General features: G+C 38.5%; 1 protein-coding gene and 1 pseudogene across 1 annotated transcript; both read right to left on the reverse strand.

The window, feature by feature from the left end:
* Nucleotides 1-15,906: 15,906 nt before the first annotated feature.
* On the reverse strand, nucleotides 15,907-17,385 carry LOC147445727 (putative pectate lyase 17). The gene is made up of 5 exons (XM_086526094.1): nucleotides 17,330-17,385; nucleotides 16,660-17,247; nucleotides 16,427-16,530; nucleotides 16,216-16,348; nucleotides 15,907-16,119 (listed from the first exon to the last, which is right to left on the reverse strand). The coding sequence occupies exons 2-5, from the start codon at nucleotides 17,017-17,019 to the stop codon at nucleotides 15,907-15,909; spliced, it is 810 nt and encodes a 269-aa protein (XP_086382220.1). The 5' UTR covers nucleotides 17,020-17,247; nucleotides 17,330-17,385.
* A 1,455-nt stretch (nucleotides 17,386-18,840) lies between these two features.
* On the reverse strand, nucleotides 18,841-20,233 carry LOC147445728 (uncharacterized; annotated as a pseudogene).
* Between the last annotated feature and the right edge of the window lie 1,269 nt (nucleotides 20,234-21,502).

The raw sequence follows: 21,502 nt of genomic DNA on the forward strand, positions 1-21,502 counted from the left end.
CGGTGGCCGGTGGCCGAATTCAAAAGCGGCCTTGTCTTCTCAAGGGCGGCCACACAAGGGCGGATTGAAGGGTCCGATTTGGACTTATCTACACAAGGGCGGCTACACATGGCTACCTCTCATGAGAGAGGGAAGCCGTTTTGGCCTGTAAAAGGAGGCCATTTCTACACACATTTCATAGTGTGAAGTTGATGCAACAAGGTGAGTGTGAGGTGGTGAGAGTGAAGCAAGGCGGGAGCTCCATTAAGGGTATAATCCCTTTGTAAACTACTTCTTGTTTTGAAGTACTAAAGCCATTGAGTGGCTGCTTTCCCATGGACGTAGCCCACATTGGGTGAACCACATATATCGTGTGTACTCTCTCTCTCTCTCTACTCTATAATCTTGTGTATGTAAATCTGTCTCTCTCCATTAAGTAATCTACTAGATTATCTATTTAGCTACGTCTTATTTCTTAACATCAAAAACACTATTGGTTAGTCTTCCATATTCACATGGAATCTGTGACTCCAAAAGCAAAGAAAAAAGAGTTATTTCCATCATTCGCCTGTGTAGTCTTCGTCCCTCGCCATGGACACCTCTACACACACCCCTTGCCATTTCTCACGTGTAGCTATGCCTCTCTGTGCATGCAGCTATCTCTCTCTCTCTCTCTCTCTCTCTCTCTCTCTCTCTCTCTACACAGCTCTGCCTCTCTCTCTCTCTCTCGATTTCACCTTGCCATAGGTCTCTGTCTCTTTCTTTCCCTTCCCCATTCCTCTTGAAATTCCTGTTGTCATTAGCGCCTTGTGCAAGTGTAATGGAATTGATATTTTGATATTTAGTGTAGATAACAAGTGGAAAAGTCTTAGCTGAGCAAAGTCCTATGGGAACAGATATACATTTTATTATTAATTTTATTATTCAAGTGCTCTTTCATGAGCTTTGGCCATCTATGGTAGGCTGGTTAGTTTGTAATCACTTTGACCATTCAAGAAATCTATAAAGTAAATACGTGCAAGAGGGATATGGTCACTCTTGCATGGGGGAGATTGCACCCAGTGATTGTGTCATTCTTCTCTCCTCTCCTCTCCTCTCTCGCCGTGCCGATGTAACACTCTTCTCTAGGAGGTGTGTCTGCACGTGCTCTTCTACTCTCTCTCTCTCTCTCTCTCTCTCTCTCTCTCTCTCTCTCTCTCTCTCTCTCTCTATGTCGCATATGATGTGGATTATGTGCTACAGGATTTGCCATGTAAGCAGTTTTTTGCGTTTCATGGATTGCAATATGTTTTATTTTGGTGTTTTGGAGGGACATCGTGCCTTCGTTTGTAGCATTGTCCTTAGTATAATTTTGTTACCCGGCTATACAAAATGACGGATATTTGGACTTGGATTTGAAGTGGGTACATATGGGTAGATATTTGGAACAAGTATATGATGATTTTTTGTCGCTACAGTATTTATGAAATTGCAATTGACATTGATGAGAATTGTCTTATTGAATAATGAGTGTGACCAATGATATCCTGATTTATCAAGGTATGACATATACTGCTTATTCTAGTGGTATGGGACACTAGAATAGGTAGTATGTGGATGACGACAGGCGTAAGCAATGTTGCTTAGTTTCATTCATTATTTCTTTTAATGTGCTATTTTTGACATAGATTTCACTGTTTTGACAAGTTTGGTTTGCAGATTCTTATATTTGCAACTGGGGACAGTTGCTCTTCAACGGAGAGGTGTGTATTGGAATTGACATTTTGGTATTTATTGCAGCTGACAGGTGGAAAAGGCTTAACCGAGAAAAGGCCTATGTAAACAGATATAAATTTTATGTATATTTTATTATTCAAGTGCTCTATTATGAGCTTTGGCCATTTAGGACCAGCCGGTTAGTTTGTACTCACTTTGACCATTCAAGAAACCTATAAAGTAAATACATGCAAGAGGGAAATGGTCACTGTTGCCTGGGGGGAGATTGCACCGAGTGATTGTGTCATGCTTCTCTTCTCTCTCGCCATGCCGGCGTAGCACTCCGCTCTAGGAGGTGCGTTTACACATGCTCTTCTACTCTCTCTCACTCTCTGTCTCTCTATGTCGTGTATGACATGGATTATGTGCTACATGATTTGCTAGGTAAGCAAATTTGTGCGTTTCATGGATTGCAATATCTTGTATTTTGGTATTTTGCAGGGACATTGCGCCTCCGTTTGTAGCAACAAGGCCATTGTTCTGGTCCACGTGAGGCCTCGCGTGCACACAAGCAAGAGGGGGAGAGATGCATTTTGGTTGCAACCGCACCTTGTCCTGCCAACAAGCCATTCTGAGATGGTGTTGGTGGAGTAGCCTTTCCTGCACACAGATGAGATGGTGTAGCCATCTCCTTTGGTTTTCTTGCCTCCCTCTCTCTGTATTTCCATACACACATCCTGTTATCTCTCTTGTCTCCTTATCACCATGAACTCTAGTAGGAAAATCGAGCAACAATGGTGGCAGATAAATGAGAGAGAGAGAGAGAGAGATCCCAAACTCAGGGTGTCCCTTGAGAGCCGTGAAAAACAAAGATTGCATGCAAGCATAGCATGGCCCCTTCCGCCCCTGTACTCAATCAGCTCCCGGACCCGCCGTGCAACCCACACACACACACACACACAGAGTGCAGCCACATTCGAGCCTTGCCCTGTAGACCCTCATCTATAAAATCCATTGGGTGGAGTCTAGGGATCTACAATTCAAATTTAATCCATCATTGATCCCATCTCCAAGGGACAACAAGATAAGGCTCCCTATTGTTCCGATCGTGACTCAAGCCACGGACTTCCCCCCTCGGACTCTCACCCCGTATCCATCCCAGCTATCACGCGTTTGTGCAAGGGAAACAACTCCGCAGCTATACCCTCCCCCCTCCTACAACATGGATCCGACGGCCCAAAGCCCACCCGCTTCGCTGATCACACGCGTCGCCATAGATGCTCTTCCCCTTCCCTCACAAGGGGTTCTTGGTGCAAATTTAGGCCTGCACCACAGACAATATCCCCTTGCCTCTAGTTCTCCGATGATAGCGAACCCACGGTTTCCCTTTTGTCACCGCACATTACTACCTACACCACTCGCTGAGAGTTGCAAGGAAGCAGCAAGCTGCAACGCGAGGACCTAGGGTGTTGCACCCACGGCGCTGCCTTACACACAAACCAAACGGAGAAAGAGAGAGTGACAGAGAGAGATGTTGCGTTGCCCGGGATCCACGCCTTGCAGAAATTGAGAGAGCTAGAGATGGTGCTATCCCACCCGGAGAGGGGGGGGAGAATGAAAAGGGAGAAAGATGTTGCAACTGCCTCTCCTAGACGCTTCTCCATCTCAACCACGCGAAGCAGGACAATAGCCTGCGTTCTCTGGATCTACCCTTCTGCATGGTGGCAAGAGAGAGAGACACCCGGAAAGCAAAGCACAAAGAGACACTTGCACTACAAGTTTTAGAAATTTTCTCCCTTTGAGAAAAAGGTCCTTTTTCCACCCTCTTTAACACCCTAAGGTGTAAAAAACCTAGGAAGTGTGAATTATTTTTCTCATTGCTTTTTTTTTTTCCAATGGTTATTTTTTTAAACCATGCATCAAACTTTCTTATCCTCAAAGTGGGAATAAATCTGTTGCAAAATAAAGTATTGACGTGAAAAATAATTGAGCTCATAATTATTGTTATCTTTCTACTATTCATAAGAGAAAAAGTTATCTTTCTACTATTCATAACTATTGTTATCTTTCTACTATTCATAAGAGAAAAAGTTGTTAACGCATAATATTTGTTGTTCCTACGGAATGTAAAAACCAAAACACATGAAAATAATTTTCACTCAAGACCTTGCACGTTCATGGTGTGAAATTTTCCCAATCGAGGCTCTTAAAGATTGTACTGCAAAGTAGGTAAAAATTAGCACCTTAGAAAAATTTTCCTTCTACATTTTATAGTTCTAATGAAAATATTTTTCACTCATACATCTTATAATGATAAATATTTCCACTCTTAACCGAGAGAATTATCAATCTTACGCGTAAATTATTTCCACTTTTGACATAAAAAAAATTTCATTCTTAAGTTGCAATTTTATACAAGCTAATGAATACATTGGATAGGTAGAAAACCAGTGGAAAAAAATTCTAGTTGGAACCTTGCTCTGTTTATCTATGCAAAAGAGAGACATTAACCGTCACCGTCATTGCAAAAAATTGAATAGGGTAAAATTTGTTCACTTCACAATGACAAAAGGATCTGATTCTCACATATAATCTTTTTGTAGTGATATTATTCACACTTAAAAAGTTTCCATGTTAGAAACATTCAACACCTCTAATGTAGTTTCATAGCTATGAATTTATCACATATTGAAAGGAATCTCTATCTTGTATGCATAACAATATCCAAATTATGAGATAGTTGTTTGGTATGAAAACTGTTAATAGCAGCCAATCAACTATCATACATCAAACATTAGACTACAACAAGAGCAATAATGCTTTGAGATCATATCGATTGTAACTTGTCCCATAAAATCTTTTAGCTTTATAATTCGAATATGCGCTTGTGCATGACATGCCAAACTGCCCAAAAAAATTGTCAAAATAGAGGCAACGTATATAACCACAGTTCCATAGTGAAATTGATTTAAACAAGTTTAACTTCATCCTGACCCATATCTTTAGCATTAGTGTCTTTGAGCTTAATCTTGTTTTGCCCAATGGCCCAAGACACTAAAACATTCAATGCCTCTTAGTCCTTGCATTTTTTCTTGAAATCAAATGATTCCTTCAGAGTAGTCTCTTGTTGCAGCTCTTTTAAAAAGTCAGGTAGTCACCTATACATGAGGTCTATGTTGTGCTCTCCCATCAGTTTCAAAGTTATCGCTTCCTTTGTTGTCTTCTTAAGTGTCTTGTTCTGCAAAAGGTATGTTACATCATGCAAGGACCTTCATAAAAAATCTATTGAATTTGCAATGCAACGTGCTCATTTATAAGACCAAAGATGTTAGTAGCAATACATGAGGCGATAATGTGACTTTGTTATGAGAAGGATTCAAATTCCTTGTTTTAGACGTGCAAACCTGCAATAAATACTCAAAATGCTTGATTAGATGAGTATACCAAGAAAAGAGCTTGTACCAGGGTAGAGGTGTTCTCTTTGTATCTAGCAAGAACTTTGGTAACTCTTTTAGCTTTTCCATTTTCTCTTGCTTCACGCTGCAAAGACCATTCCATCTCAAAATCATTACAAAATAGAGATTTAAAGTCTCTAACAAAGATCAGTTGACAATGAGCAAACCCTTGAAATGACGGCGTCAATGCTAGATGATTTCTTGTTTGTGAGATCCTTCAAAGCGTGCAAAAACAAGATTTTCTTGATTCCTTTCAAGGGAGACGTCTTTTAATGACATCAAATCACCAATCTCAAACCTTTTTTTTTGAGGGAATATTTCCTCTCTCTTTGTTTCCACACTATAGGAAAACATAAAGGTATCATTCAAACACCATTAATAGTTAGATAGAGTTTTTTTCTTCACACTTTGAGTTTAAGACACTTATCAAGAGCTCATTTAAGCACATGACCTTTGGCTTCTTTTTTTATATGTTTAATGGGTGGTGTAGCGTCATCATTCTAAAACAAAATTGATATTGACATGCAAGTCACAAGATTTATCTCAATAAGAGGACAAACCAAAGAGGATTACCCCTCTAGATATCTCCATATCACTTTTGTCATCAAGGGCTACCAATGCATGATTAAGCACCTACATTAAATATCATATGTAAGCAAAAAATTAGGTCTCAACCCATGACATAGTCGATAATAAAAAGAAGTCCTTACAAAATTCTTGATGATTGAAATGCCATGGTCTTCACGTGTTTGCACCATATCAAACATCTCCCATGTTGACTACACACCAACATCATTAAACAAAGCCAAATTTGAGGAATTACATGTGATTGGTTTTGTGGAAAAGATCACAATCTACCTCTCTCACTTCTTCTCTTGAACGATCCAAGCTAATAGGTAGATTTGCACTTAGAGGAGAGTCATTTCCAAAATTCTATAAACACATATATACAAAGTAGATAAATACGTACTCCAAAAAATTTCTTGAATACTTTAAAATTTGCTACAAAAGATCAACGTACAAAATCTTACAACCCTACTAAGAAAACCTCATCAATAACGTTGTCATGCCAAGAATTGTTCTTGCCACAAGAGGATGGTAATTGGATTTTTGTGAACGATCCATTGATAGGTAGCATTGTAACCTAGGGGAGTCGAAAAATAAAATTTTAGAGGGCACAAGATTGCTAAATTAAAATCAAAGTACAAACAAAATAAAGGCTATACATTGATCTCCTTAGATTTTTGTGTATGTCCCAACTTATACTCAGGAGATATGCTGCTTGATTGCATGTATGTGGATGACCAGTTTGAAGTGTTACTAGCCTTGAAATGTAAAAAATGTAGTCTTTAGGAACTTAGGTGTATGTAAACAGCTTTAAAATAAAACTTAGAAAAATTGAGTACCTCTATTGGTGCTTCATAGCACTCCTTTGCACCTTCGCCGGTGGTTAAGTACACACTTGAGTGTTTTTGTGAAGAGAAGGAGTGGCTTTCCTCCTTGGAAGGGTTAAATTACCTTATTAATAGTCCCAAAAAAGAGAACTTAATTAAAATTCAAATCCAAAGAAAATGTGAGACTTACAAGTAATTCCAAGGAGGATTTACTTTCAAGCATTTTTAAATACACAATAGGAAGTTCTATGACTTGTCCCTAAACACACGGCATTTTTAGTGAGTTTAAAGCTCTCATTTTTGGAAACAATTGCACATTGGATATCACATTCAAAAGAGACACTTACAACATGCAAACATGACACCTGCATAATGCTTCCAGGGATGTAACATCCATGTGCTTCTTGGTTGATAGATTCTATTTTCACCTTCCACTTTGCATAGGTATTTCCATCGCAAGACTTTGAAAAGATTGTACCAATGGAAATCTCCTTGGTATCTCCATCTAAGAAAGGAATAAAGACATATTGTTGTTGCACACCTTAAGGAAACAGTCCATATCTACAGCTGATGTTCTCATGTGAGAAGATTCGAGATGAGCCCATGATGGAGACCAGTTTATGAGATCCTGCGGAAACATAACACTCATCATCCATGGTTGTGACACTTTTAGGAGGGCTCACACTCCGTTGGTATCCCTTTTGATTATCCACAAGGCTTCTTGGCGCTTCCATACTATCTAAGGTATCTTGAGTTTGATTTTCGCTGTCCTCCAAATCAATGGTTAGAGAACGATACCCTCTGCTCTTTTCACTAGAGAATGACATAGATTTCAATCGCAAAGAGTGTCTGTGCTAATTTAGCTTTTGAAAGATCACTTTCTCTGACATGTACTCACCATCTTTGTCCCTAGTGCCTCCAAAAGGTATCAATGTCTTCCTTTTGCACCGTATAAAGTCATCAATCTGTTCTCTCATCTCCTTGTCTTTACTTAGGTCAACATTTATGAACTTTTCTATAGTGAAGAGACCCAGACCATTCTCAGCTATTTTCAGATATTCTCTAGATTTTTGTTATATCTGCTGTGTTCCCAACTATAATTCTTTCTAAGAAAGGATTTGTCCTGAGCATTCTTTGGGATCAAAATTGGTGGGGGAGGCTGAGAGAGAGGCACTTGTTGCTTGGTTGGTGGCTTGCTTTGGATAAGAGCCTGTTCACCTTGTCATTATCATGGACATGCTTCTCTTGCGGTAAGGAAATCTTCGAGGTCGACAATTTCTCTTGTGCCCAACTACACAATGCAACTCAGTGTCCGGCTATGTACTCCACTCCTAAAGCTTCCCATAAAGGCACAGATATATAGAGAAGACTGCTTCCGTTGATGTTACTCTTGAGTATGGTGCATGTGTATCGATCGGAACCTAAGTAGCCTTTAACAAATTGAGTAACTTCCCTTGCATTCTAGCGAGTGATGCCTTCTAAGCACTCCTTCTCCATGTTTGATGAAAGAGCACGAGATTTGTAAGAGAAAATTGTCAATTACCTTTAAATCTCTAGAAGTGTTTCTCATATCCCCAACTACGATAGATTGTTAGAGTGTTTCTATATTACCTTTATAGTCTCTCTCTCTCTCTCTCTCTCTCTCTCTCTCTCTCTCTCTCTCTCTCTCTCTCTTTCTCTGGTCTCATAGGTCACTTTGGCCTTTTGAAGACGTTAATATAACATTTCACTTCATTTCTCTCTCTCTTTCCGTCTCTCTCTCTCTCTCTCTCTCTCTCTCTCTCTCTCTCTCTCTCTCTCTCTCTCTCTCTTACCCAAGTGCGGTAGATCGGTGTTTCATTTCTTTGATCACACATACCCCACACAGTTCTTGCTAGTAGCACTTCTAGATTCATCTTAGTGTCTCCTTTTGTACCCAAGGATGGTATCAAATTCACTAGTTTGTAACGGATTGTTCTAATAGGTCATTTTGTCTTCCTAAAGACATTAATATATCATTTTCACTATTTCATATCATTTCTCTCTCTCTCTCTCTCTCTCTCTCTCTCTCTCTCTCTCTCTCTCTCTCTCTCTCTCTCTCTCTCTCTCCCCGTCCATAGTATTTTATTTTGTCATTTTGTCATCTTGTTACTTTGTATCAGATCCACCACATTGTAACTTTCTGGTCTCATAGGTCAGTTTGGCCTTTTGAAGACATTAATATAACATTTCATTTCATTCCCCCCCCCCGAAGTGGCCATCTTTGTTTATATACCTCAACTATGTTTAGTAGAGTCGACTCATATGGCCTATTGAAGATGTTAATATATCATTTCATTTCATTTCTCTCTCTCTCTATTGAAGAGATTAATATATCATTTCATTTCATCTCTCTCTCTCTCTCTCTCTCTCTCTCTCTCTCTCTCTCTCTCTCTCTCTCTCTCTCTCTCTCTCTCTCTCTCTCTCTGTGTATGTCTCTCTCCCCCTATCCATTTGTTTCCCTCACGTTCCAGCCAGCTAACATCAACAACCTTATAAAACATGAGCATTAACACTAGAATGGTAACATGACACTTTTATGTCCTTGGACACTTTTGTGTCCTGTTAAGTGACCATTTTGCTTGAATTATTTGAAGAGTATGACAATGAATTTCTAGGTGCTATATATCCACAAAGTTGCCTTATGAGATGAAAAAAACTTAGCATTTTTTGAGTATTGATCTCACCATTAACCTTACTCTTGCACAACATTTTTAAACCTAAACTATGTGAAAAAACGGGTCCTGTTTTTGGCTTTTTTTCAATTTTTGGCAACTATACCACTCTAAACTTCATGTTTGTGAGGTTTTGATGGCTAGAGGTTAGGCCTTCATAGTTCTAAACATGTTTTGATGCTTGTAGGGAGAGCTAAGTGTTAAAATTGAAAGTTATGACCAATTTACAAGAATTGCATAATCCTGTTTTTTTGGCCAAAATTAGCACTTTTATGATTTTTTTGGTGGCTTTCTTGGTATCCAAGTTCAATTTTGATTGTGTAAGTGTAATGTATAACATAAAGCTAATCTTCCTTGAGTTTTGGGGGACCTAATATGCTATATAGCATAGTATATGATGATGGTTGAGTTTTTTGATTGCTGAAGAATACCATACATTTTAGAGTAGCAAGTATAACTTTCTCAATATTGCTAGTTTCTTAGGCCAATTGTGTGTATTTTGTAGGTAGTAACCATATCTAATCATAGACTACAAACTTGCTAGATATTGAGTAGTTTCTATGGGTTTCTAGAGGTCATAATGCTAAACCCATTTTTTTCATGTTTGCTGTATTTAGCACTTTATCATTGCCCCTAAGGTTCCAATTGTAAGAGATCCATTATCCTTTTGACATGCTCCATGGCTCCTTTTGAATCCAGAGGTCCAAAGGGAACTAAGAAAACATGTATATAGTATCTGTATTGAGCATGACTATAGAAACTTTGATGATAGGTCCGCAGAATGGCAAAAATGCAACTTTTTGTACCTATTTTTTTTGCCCCAAAACAAAATTAGTGAGGTAAAAGAAACCATATGTTTTGGTCACCAACGCATTGAAGTTAACGGGGCATTTTATCTCATGTACTACAAAAATCTCCACTCTTATTTATATGCAATCAACCGTAAGAAAGGGCTGTTTTGGGCAAAATGCATTGGTCCATCAACTTTGGAGGCTTGTAGTGACCAAGGGATGAGAAAAATTACAAGTTTCTCAATTTTTCCATATGTAGTAGTTATTGAACTATAAGCTCATGAAAGGATTTTAAAAAATGAGTGGATCTACTATGGTTTTGGAATTTTTTCCCAAAACCCTAAAAGGACACTTTTATGTCTTGTTAGGTTACCATTGTAGTGTTAAAGTGTATACTACCCACTGCGCACGAGGACGACGTCGTAGCAGTCGAAAAATGGCTGGGAGAGCAGTTGCGCTCGCGAGCAAGACTGAGGCAAGACGATGAAGGTGAAGGTCGCCAGGGCCAGCAAATACTGCGCGCTTTTGCGGATACTGCAACGTGGCTATTTTTTATAAAAACATTGTGAGAAATACATTATCTCTCTATCTCTCTCTCAGTTTTTGCTTACCAGATTTTATAATCGCAAAATTGCCTCTAAAATGATTTATTAACGTTTTCAAGTGGCCAAAATGGCCTATGAGACCAAATCGACACAAAATTGTGAATCTAATACGATGTCTAGGTACAAAAAGAGATGCTATAAAATGAATTTAGGAGTGCTCAAATGATTTATTAATGTCTTCAAGTGGCCAAAATGACCTATAAGACCAAATCGACCCAAATTTGTGAATCTAATACGATGTCTCGATACAAAGAGAGATGCTAAAAATGAATTTGGGAGTGCTACTAGCTAGTACTATGTGGGATATGTGTGATCACTTATACAATGAGAGAGAGAAAGAGAGAGATGAAATGATTTCTTAACGTCTTCAAGTGGCCAAAATGACCTATGAGACCAAACCCACACAAACTTGTGAATCTAATACCATATCCGGGTACAAAAAGAGACGGTAAAATAAATTTGGGAGTTGTTAAAGTACTTTATGTTTAATTCTTGTTGTTGAATATCTTGATTGAATACATTCAAAGTTCCTAAAGGGTCATGGAAGAGAGCTCGAAAGGTGTCGAACTTGATCTAGGCAAGGTTGTGAGAGCTGCAACCCAAGAGGGGTTGCAACCCAACTAGTTGTAAAGGCAAAGGGTAGATATGTTGAGCTCGACACAAAGTTCTGGGAGAACTGGATGCACGAGGTAATTCAACGTGAGGGACCACTTCCCTGGGTTCCCTTGCGTTGACTTCATGGTCACGAAGTTCTTCGTCTAACAAGGGGAAACAATATTGACGACTTGGCACATAAGTTTAGGCATCATGGTTACATGCCAGAGAAAGAGTGGGAGATTCTAGTTAAATGCACCAATAGTTTTTGTGCCATGTATTATCGGACTTTTCCATCCGCCTTGCGTAGTCCAGAGCTAAACAACAATTGGAATGAGATTACCAAGGAATATCAATTCTTATGCTCACATTGTGCAACAAATATCAAAGTTCCAAGAAGAATGGTCAAGGTGAGACAACATTGCAATCAATTTGAACAGGCTTTATCTTAGCAATGTTTATCATGCCCGTAACTTTCATGTTTTTTTAGGGGGATCCTCGGAACTTTGCACTAATGTGCCATTGGGATGGATTTCAAACGGCTTCAACCAAGCCGAAAGATAGTGGGGTTGTTGAAGTGGTGGTCCTTAACAGTGGCAATAACTCAATTATTGGACCTTTGCCAGTGCTATTTTTGCCACTCATCTTATTGAAGTTAGAAAAAAAACATGGAGATATTCTTCCATACCTTTTAGAGCCTTTAATATGTGGACTTGAGTCGGCTTTTGTTGATGGGTTCTCCATCAATTTTAACTATCCATCAACTTCCATATTTGACGAGTCTTTGGACATAGCATATCATTTCTTGCATTCTAAGGGGGATTGTCATGTCATGGAGAGGTGATCACCCAGCCCAATGTAAACCAAGGTGTTTGAAGGATGGGGGCAAGAGCGGGTGTAGACGGGATAAGCCTCCCATGAAGCAAATCACTGAAGGGGTGTGCATTCCAAAGTATGGATACACAAAGAATAAATATATTTCTCGCTACCCACTAGAAAAGAGGACTGTATTAGAGATGTTTGAAGCTATAAGACTTTCAAGACAAAGAGAAACAAAGGAGGAGTATAACACTACTCCATCCAATGCAGGGTTAATAGGAGAATCACCAGTCTGGAGGTTATACCATCTCTACGACTTTGACATTAGTTTGGATTTTGTGTATGATGTGATGCACATTCTTGCACTGAACATTTTTAAGAAGTATACAACTATTTTTAAAGGTTATCAATGGCATGAAAACATCCATCACTCATGCAATATTTGAAGTTACTGCTGCAATTCCCCAAAAACTTCGTAGAAGTGGACGATGGCCGTTGCATGCTACTAGACACCATGGAAATTTTATTGTAGAAGAGCATCAAAAATTTATTCAATGGTGTTTACCACACATTTTAAATAATGTTCTAGAGATTGAGAAGACATTGAGAGATCTGTGGATGATTTTGGTTGACGTAGCTCATATCTTCTACAACTACACACATACTCATGGTTGGACTTTGGATACCATCAATGCTACCCGAAAACTACTTTCAACATGGAGAATTATTATGGATAAAGAGGGAGGAGAGATTGTTTCTCCTCTAGAGCATGTGGCAGGTGTATATGCTTCTATTGACCACAAATATAATAAGATCTCCTTATATTACATAAAGACCAAAAATAATGTCAATCTTTGTATATAGGTTTTGGAGAGTTGTTTGATGACATAATACACCACATTAGCCATGATCGACTTTGGTGCTACAAGTTTGAGAGAAATTTGTTGGGAATTGAAGAGATTCCAACAAATAACAGGTTCAATGAGTTAACATACACTCATTATCACACTCGAGCGCTTTTATCATGAACCTTGCAACAATTGTAGATTGAGAAGGATGGATTGTCACCTTGAGAGAGGATACTCTCATGCATACATGAGACTCTTTTAATGCCACAAGGTTTTAATAAGGCTAGCATGGAACTAAGAGCTTGTGAGAGATGGCATCTGTTGTGCTTAGCAATTGCATCCTCTAAAGGTCAAGCAACACAGTTGTACAAGAGTGCTCAAAGGCTTGGCCCATGTGATTTCTTGAGCATGATTCAGAGAAAGGAAATTGCTCTACATGGTTTGAAAGAAACAAAAAGGGCTCTTAAAGGCTGGGAGATCATTTCTTTGAAGAGTTATTGGGGCCAACAATATATTGATCTAGAGGGATTTTCTTACTCAAAAGTATACATATGCGGCGAGCGATATGAAGCGAAACACAATGTGGTGATCACTTTAAGCAGAAATACTAATTTAGGACATCAAAATACAGCAAGGGTGTATGCAAGATCATAGGTTTCTTGTTACATGAGCTCAACAGGGGCATTGAGTTTTTCTTGATTGGGGAGTTTATAAATGGAGGCAATGGAATAGATGCTCTTCAACTTGATAAGGTCAATGGAATGAGAGTGATCAGTGATGTGGATTTTTCTCGCAAAAAGAAGTGTCTTTTACCAACATATGCCATACTACACAAGTGCTTCTTTCTACCATTGCGCAATACCCAGAACAAGGTGATATATGAAATGAGCAACACCATTTTTTGAACTTGGTTGCTACAACCTGGCAAGGTTGGATGTGCACAGCCATGGGTGGAAATAGGGGATGTAGTATTGGTTGTAAGCCGCTCCTCCATGTCTACTCCATCTTTCAAGGATGTTGTCATGTTCAATATAAATGCAGAACAAAAAGCAGTCGAGCTAGGGTTTTTGAGGAGAGATCCAACCACATATTATTGGAATGTTCAAGGAGAAAACAAGTGGCAAGATTTGGAAACATGTTTGGAGGTGCTTCATGGATGGTCTCCAATTCAAAATGCCAATGATGCAAATGCCATGCCTACTTGTTTTAAGAAAGGAATAAGAAATTCTTGATAGGGTCACTCATTGGAGTGCTCAAATTTTCAACCTTTAAAGACTTTGTCACTTTAGAAACCTCAGTTCAACGAGTGATTTTCTAGATAGCACGTGGATACTCATTTTGGTGAAAGCGGCCCACATTTTTCTAACTTGTATTTCTTGTGTTATGGTTATAATGGGGAGCCATTTCTTGAAGCATAAAGCTAAGTAGACATACTCACCGCTTTGGTGTCACATGAGCCTTTTAATTGTAATATAGAACCAAAATTCCATGTGTAGTATACCATTCCCTCTTCCTCTCTCTCTCTCTCTCTCTCTTAATTGGAGAGACAGAGAGAGAGAGATTTGTGCTCACCTAAAAGTAGAAAAGATTTGAAGCTATGAAAAGTAGAGAAAGAGGAGATATATATGTCATTATTTCTTGTGGTAATTATTTAGAATTGAAAAAAACAAGCCATGAAAAATAGATCGTACAAGACTTGAATTTGGTGTTTTATACGTCCCAAACATTATTATCTCTCTACATTGCCCACCCGTATGAAGGATAGCCACCCCAACAACGTTGCACACCGTGTGGTGTCCACACGAGGTTATGTTGAATCTCTCTACCACACATCAAGAAATGTGAAGATGACTTAAATCATGTCGACATGAGCTCTATTCATATGTTGAGGTAGAAGCCCTTTTGACATGGTTTCCTCAAGAAGTTGAGAGATTTGTGCATGTGTCAAGCCCTTCCCAAAGCTACAAGATGGTGGTGGAGTATAGCTTGAGAAGCACATGTGTACGGGCATTGGTATAAAGAGAGAAGCCATTCGACGGAGAACCACATTGGAAGCAGCAACAACCAACTTAAACATCCACATTGGAAGGAGAACAAAATCATGCTCTTGACCTCCAATATGGGTGCTGGTATATATGTTTGTAGGTTGCGGTTTCTCATCGATCCTCATAAAAAAAATTTAGATGGTGAAAAAAATAGCTATTGTGAAATATAGTTGCTTGTAATTATTTAAGTGGGGCTCAAATAAGAGTGACAAAATTTTGCATATGAAAATATATGAAGGCTATGAATGTGCGAAAAAAATTCACACTGTTTATATTTGTATTAAAAAAATTACCCTTGAAATGCTATTGGAAGGTAAGAAAATATACTCACTGCAAAAAAAACACATGGACTTGCTTAACGTATAAATATTTACACATAAGAAAGTTACAAACTTTACCTAGAAATTATTTTTTCATTGCTATAAAAAAGCATATGTAAAATTTTCACTGGAAAAAAAGAGATGTGAAAAAATTTCATGTGTAAAAATCACAATATTTACATTCAAATGGTAGTTTTCTGAGTCTAGAAAATGTTATTCACACTGTAGAGTGACAAAAGTGATATTTACACTCAATTTTCATAGGTGTAAAAATGTCTAAAACTTGTAGTGCATATTGGGCTTTGTTATTATATTTGACTCTACAGGAAAGCGCCCGCAGAGAGCTACAAGGTCAGGAAAATTGTCAGTGGTACATAATTAGGGGAGGCTCCTGAGCTACAAGGTAAGGATATTACAGTAGAAACACCACCATACGGGAGTAATTTGAATGCACAGCTAGCGACAACGCCCCGGGCCAGGTGCTTGCAAAGAATTTGGAGTAGTGGTATCAATGACCTTCACAAGAAGCTTTCACTCTGTTGCACCACCTCGATGGTCCATAGAGGCTTATGCCTATGTACAGTCATTGCATTATAGACTCATTATAGACGGTGCTCATGAGGATGCTTTCAGGTTCTGGCAACTAATAATGTGCTTTGCAATCACAATCAGCAGGCACCGCCTTCGGCACATTCAAGGGCACCTGCCGCAGCCGGAAAGAAGGGCTTGAAAGTGCCAGCTCCAGTGCTGAGGTCAATCTGGGTTTTGGCATCTACTCCTGGACCTGATTGCAAAAAGTAGGCCCCTTCGAGGAAGGTGTCACCATCCGATGTCCACCGCCATCCTTGCCAAGCACACGACTTGCAATCGCGTTTGGTCACCTGATCAGTGCGGCAAGCATCTAAGTATCCATGGTAACATCACGTACGACGTAGCTATGGATGCTGCTGATGATTATGAGTATGGAATTAATTTACCTGCTTGGCAGAGGATGAGGCCCTAAAGCGGTTTCCCTCGCTGATGATCGTAGGACCAGCACATCCTCCAAGAGCATACTCTCCCCATCCATCATAGTCGTTGTTGAGGACATGGACATAGCCAAGTCGGCACCTGTGAAACATTGCAACCATCTTCTCAGACAAGGAGCATACCGACGGAGACGCCTGTTCGAAATGCGGTGCGTATTACCTTGGCATACACTGCACAAGACCATGGCCGAAGTAGTTGAAGCCAACGGTGACGCGCATACCCTTGTCAGCACTGTAGGAATCATCATGGACAAAAAGCATCACCTACTCAACCATATTGCGAGCAGATATAAGCTTTTGAGCAAATGGCCATGTTTAATTAAAGCACCATGAAGGCATGTGGTTTTCATGCAGGCATCTTCTCGGGAGCTTAGCTTAACAGATTATATATACCTTGTCATGGTCGGAAAAGTAGTTGTTAGAGATCGTGACCGCTGCGGATGCATGGATGACATCAATGAGGCCGTCGATGCTAGATGATAAAGTATTGTGGTCAATCCATATGTCATTGGAGCCAAAAATGTTGATGGCATCTCCATCTGAGCCACCACGATATCCAATATGCTCAGTGGAGCTACGCACACGACCGTTGTGTCCCGGTCGGCAATTATGCAAATGGATACCGTGTATGATCACATTGCTCACATACTGCACAGTTAGACAAGGCCCATAAGCAATGTGGACATTGGCACCACGCCCATCGATGGTCTTGTCACTGGTGAAAATGAGCTCATTTTGCAAGGTGATGGTCATGTCGCGGGCAAGGTGCTAGGAGTAGAGTTTTGAGCATCATCACCATCATCGATGAGGACATAGTATTGGCCTCCCTTGCCGCCATAGGCTTTTCTGCCAAATCCGATGGCACAATCAGCGAGCTTCATGCAGTTGCGTGCCCAGGTGGAGTCACCCCTCCAGCATTTGTGGATGATGTTGAAGTTTATAGTGGCGGCAGCAGCGGCATTGGTGCCATGCGTTGTGGAGCTACATAAATTGAGGATCAGAGGCATCAGCATCAGTAATTGGGGGGCGGGGGGGGGGAGAGAGAGAGAGAGAGAGAGATCACCTGGTGTTCCATTGAAGTATGTCACGCCCAGCTAGCGCAAAGCTAGCCATGGAGATGAGTAAGATTGAGAAGAGGATGCACACAAGGGGCTTTGGACAGCTTACCATATAGTAAAAAATATATGATTGCTAGATGATTCACTAGTTTCAATACACACATCTAGTAAGAGTGCAACTAAGTAAAAAGGAGACAACTCCTAGATGTTACATATAGTAATTTTGTTACTATATGGAGATTTGAATAGCCATATGGCAATTCAAGTCTCAATATGGTAAAAAGATCACTAGTTCAGTGTAGGAGTTGACTCAATTACTAGTTTGACCTTACATATCGGTGTTTTCAAACCAGTAAGTCAACTAGCAATTTTTGTTTACGACCTAGCAAGTCATCTAGTAATATATAAGGACGGTTGCTTGCAAACTAGTAGTTCATCTAGTAGCTTTTCTATAAACAACCTAGTAGTTCACCTAATAATTTATTAAGGAACATGTAGACACAAAATAGTAATTAATCTAAAAAAATTCCCACGAGCAAACAATTTAGGAGAGATTACTTCAACATTAGGAGACTAAAGTAGGCTTAATTCATAAAGATAGCTATGAGTATAACAAATGAAAGCTTACATAACGTGTGTTACATGCTACAGTTCTTAAATCATGTGGTTGGATTATAAAACTACTTGTCATTTGTTACAATGATATCCTTCATGGATAAAGAGCCAACTTTATCAAAATCATAAATTAGCACGCCTTCTAACAAAAGCCATGTAACTAAATCTTCACACATAGTGGATTTATTAGTATCCTCATTTGCTCTCTTCTTGAGGAAACTATTCGATTTCTGCATAGCAAAATACGTTGGCTTGATCAAGTGGTACAAGTCTTGTACTTTCTTGAGATTTAGCCACTTCATTAATATATAGTTTCTTTGTCATCCCTGGACAAATTTCGTGCCTACATAATTGTCATAACAAAATAACATGGTTTAAAAAGTGACGTATTATTTTTGTGAACATAAGTAAGGCAATGTTTTTAGCTTTTATTGCATACCTGAAATTCCAACACACATTGATTTTGATTCATTGAACATCCCCCATCAGATTTCTGCTCCTAAAACAATTAAAGTCCACTCTTTTATTTTGTATCCACATACAAAAATATTTAAAGAATCTTATTCTTGTGAAGAAAAAAACCTTTTTCTTTCTAAGCTTCAAATCTTTGAAGCTTGATCTTTTTCCTTTAGTAGCTCTTCAATCTTAGAAGTAGCCTATAGAAGTGGGAAAACATGGATTTTTTATAACATTAAAATTAAGTAGGGTAAGTATTTCATTAACTAAATATTCCATGTGAAGCATCTTTAAATAGTACCTTCCGCTTTAGTGTGCTTTTTGTTTTCTATTCTTTGTTTGTACCACTTATAATTTGTGTCCTTCCATTGAATTTTTCCTTCACAAATTATTCAAGAAAAGAGTGCAATCAACAAAAAGTTTTAGAGTGAAAAAAATACATGAATTAGAATTGTACCAGTTTTGTGATATGGTCTTCATACTCATCTAATTCATTGTTTACTTCCATATCCTTTTCTTGATAGCATTGGACAAACTCTTCATCTTGAATGTAGTTTCTATATGCCTGCGCATTAAGCAATTGAATTTGGATATCTCACACACACATACACACATGCACACAAAACTAGCTAAATTTACCTCAATTATTTCAATTGATATCTTTGTGTGTGTGTGCGCGCACATGCTTGTGTGTGCGTGCGTGTGTGTGTGTGTGAGTGTGAGTGTGTGTGTGTGTGTGTGTGTGTGTAGAGAGAGAGAGAGAGAGAGAGAGAGAGAGAGAGAGGAGTAAACCACACATACCTCATAAGCATTACTTTGTAAATCATGATTTTCCCATGGCATCTTAGGAATGTATGCTTCCGTCTCTCTCTAAACACATAATAACAAATTTTTTCATGATAGGTCATACATTATTGTTATTTTAAGATAGAAGTGCTTACATGAGTAGCTTGTGGTTGCTCTTCTTCTTCTTCAATAGATATACAAGTGGTTTCTTGTGCACAAGCATCCTTTAGCTATTCAATAACAACAAAAGCATTACTTTCTTTATCATTCGTTTTCATATAAATTTCCAATACCTTAGAGGATTACTCACAAGTTTGTGAGTGAACCATATTCTCCTAGCTCACTTTCTCCTTGTAGTTCACTTTCTCCTCCATCATTCTCATGAAAGTCTTGGTTATCATCATCATCATCTTTTTCTTTTTCTATCTAATCTCATGAAAACATTTCGATTATACTTTGACATAATAGAAGTTCATTACTTAGAGAAAATCCTACAAAAGGACACATACCATTGGGGTGCTAGAAGATAATTCATTGTTTGGTTTTTTTTTTCTCCATTTTCGTTTTGCCGCAAGAGACTTGATGGCCCATGTATAAACGTCCTCTTCTTTCCAATGATAAGTTTGTCCAGCTACTATTAGAGGCTTAAGCTCACCTTTATTTTTTCTTATTACATCCAACACGGTATTCTTTCTCTCCATGTTATTTCTAAGGTCTCCAAATGGATTGTGTTTGGCAAACCATCATCTAGCAAACCCATAGTTTGAATAAAGAACTCTATGTTGGTTATTATCCTCTTCTAAGAGGAAATCCCTACCATAGAGTTTATTGGGTTCTCTAAGCTTAGGAGGTGGAGGCCTAAACACCTGTTCATATATGATTGGGTCATATTTCTCATTGCTAGTAGTGTCAACACCTATAGAGATGCTAGATGGAGAAGAAACAACTCTCTTATTTCCAAGATGACTGGCCCTCCAAGAATCTAAAAATTTGAGGGCCTCTTCATTAGAGAAAGACATTAGTTGCTCCACAAAGGACTGTGGATAACTCATATCTGAAAAGACAAAGCATTGAACACACACATGAGTAGCAAAACATTTAAGTAACAAATTTTATCTCAAAAATTATACACACACTTGTCATTACTTTATGAGTAATGTTTTAGAAAGACATGTAAAGAAAACATGACAATGAATACAAAAATTGTCATGTATAAAATAATATGCATTTTAAACTACTTCTACAAGTATACTAGCCATGCTTGCATACTAACAATAAGTACAATAATCTCCATCCATAAAGCAGGTCTCCCATAAGTTCTAGCATACTCTATGATGAGGTTCTAAGAAAGATGTGCAAAGAAACTATCACTCGGGTCATTGGCAAGATCTAGTCTTTGTTCTGAATCCATTTTTTGTTTTTTGCTAATGGAAGGATGGAGATTTCCTAGAACATCTTGTTGTTTGTGGTGATAAAAGGTACGCTTGGTTACAAGGCACCAGCCATTGTTGGAATGCTTGCAAAGATAATTGCAATCACACTTCCAAAACTGTGTTCTCTCCATAACTGTCAAAGAAAAATAACTAGCCATGTTTGTAATATTCATTAAGCTACGACACAACATGCTCGAAGAGAAATAAACTATGGCTTTCCAAGAGGTACTAGCCCATTCATCAAACAAAAATTCTCTCTCCATTACAAAGTTAAGCACTTCAATGCTTTGAGAAATAAACAAACATGAAAATACATAAATTATTTTAACTTCACAAGAAGTAAATGATCTCATAAAATCATTCTTCTATGTAACTTATTTTGAATCTACCAAGGCTTTTCATAAGTACAAAGTCGTTTTGCTAGAATGAGACAGATTATCATATACTCATTCTATAGTGCATCAATGACAAAGGCATGGTTCCACCTCCATAGTGGGTCACTTTGTAATATTTGATTAGGCCTAACTTTTCTTTTGCCAACACTAAGTTTAAATTTCCATCCCAATCAACCAAATCGTCAAGAAAAATCTTTTGTATATTCCAAACTTTTTTCCCGTTAGAAAATAAGTTATATCTTATTTCTGGCCATAACACTTTTATCTCCAAGCATTGCAAAAGATCTTCGCAATATTGTGATGCTAGATCTTCTCGTAGCTCACGAGAAAATGTTCGTAAAAAGAAAGCTTGTTCTCCATCATTTTGAAGGCCAGTGGACAAGTGATTTTGAAGAGACATTTTGAACTAGCAATCAAAGAACAATGAAAAGAATAGTACGGATTTAGAATATTAGCATCTTTACAATCAAAACATTAGCATCTTCAACACAAA

Source organism: Adiantum capillus-veneris, chromosome 12 (genome assembly GCF_014529385.1).
Source record: "Adiantum capillus-veneris isolate H3 chromosome 12, ASM1452938v2, whole genome shotgun sequence".
In the NCBI taxonomy this organism is placed as follows: Eukaryota; Viridiplantae; Streptophyta; class Polypodiopsida; order Polypodiales; family Pteridaceae; genus Adiantum; species Adiantum capillus-veneris.

Excerpts from the sequence above, each read along its gene's own strand:
- LOC147445727 (XM_086526094.1), bottom strand. The coding sequence starts at position 17,019 with ATGACCATCACCTTGCAAAATGAGCTCATTTTCACCAGTGACAAGACC. Across the intron at positions 16,531-16,659 it reads ACTTTTCCGACCATGACAAG|GTGATGCTTTTTGTCCATGA; the intron begins GTATATATAATC and ends ATGGTTGAGTAG. Across the intron at positions 16,120-16,215 it reads CCTCATCCTCTGCCAAGCAG|GTGACCAAACGCGATTGCAA; the intron begins GTAAATTAATTC and ends CGCACTGATCAG.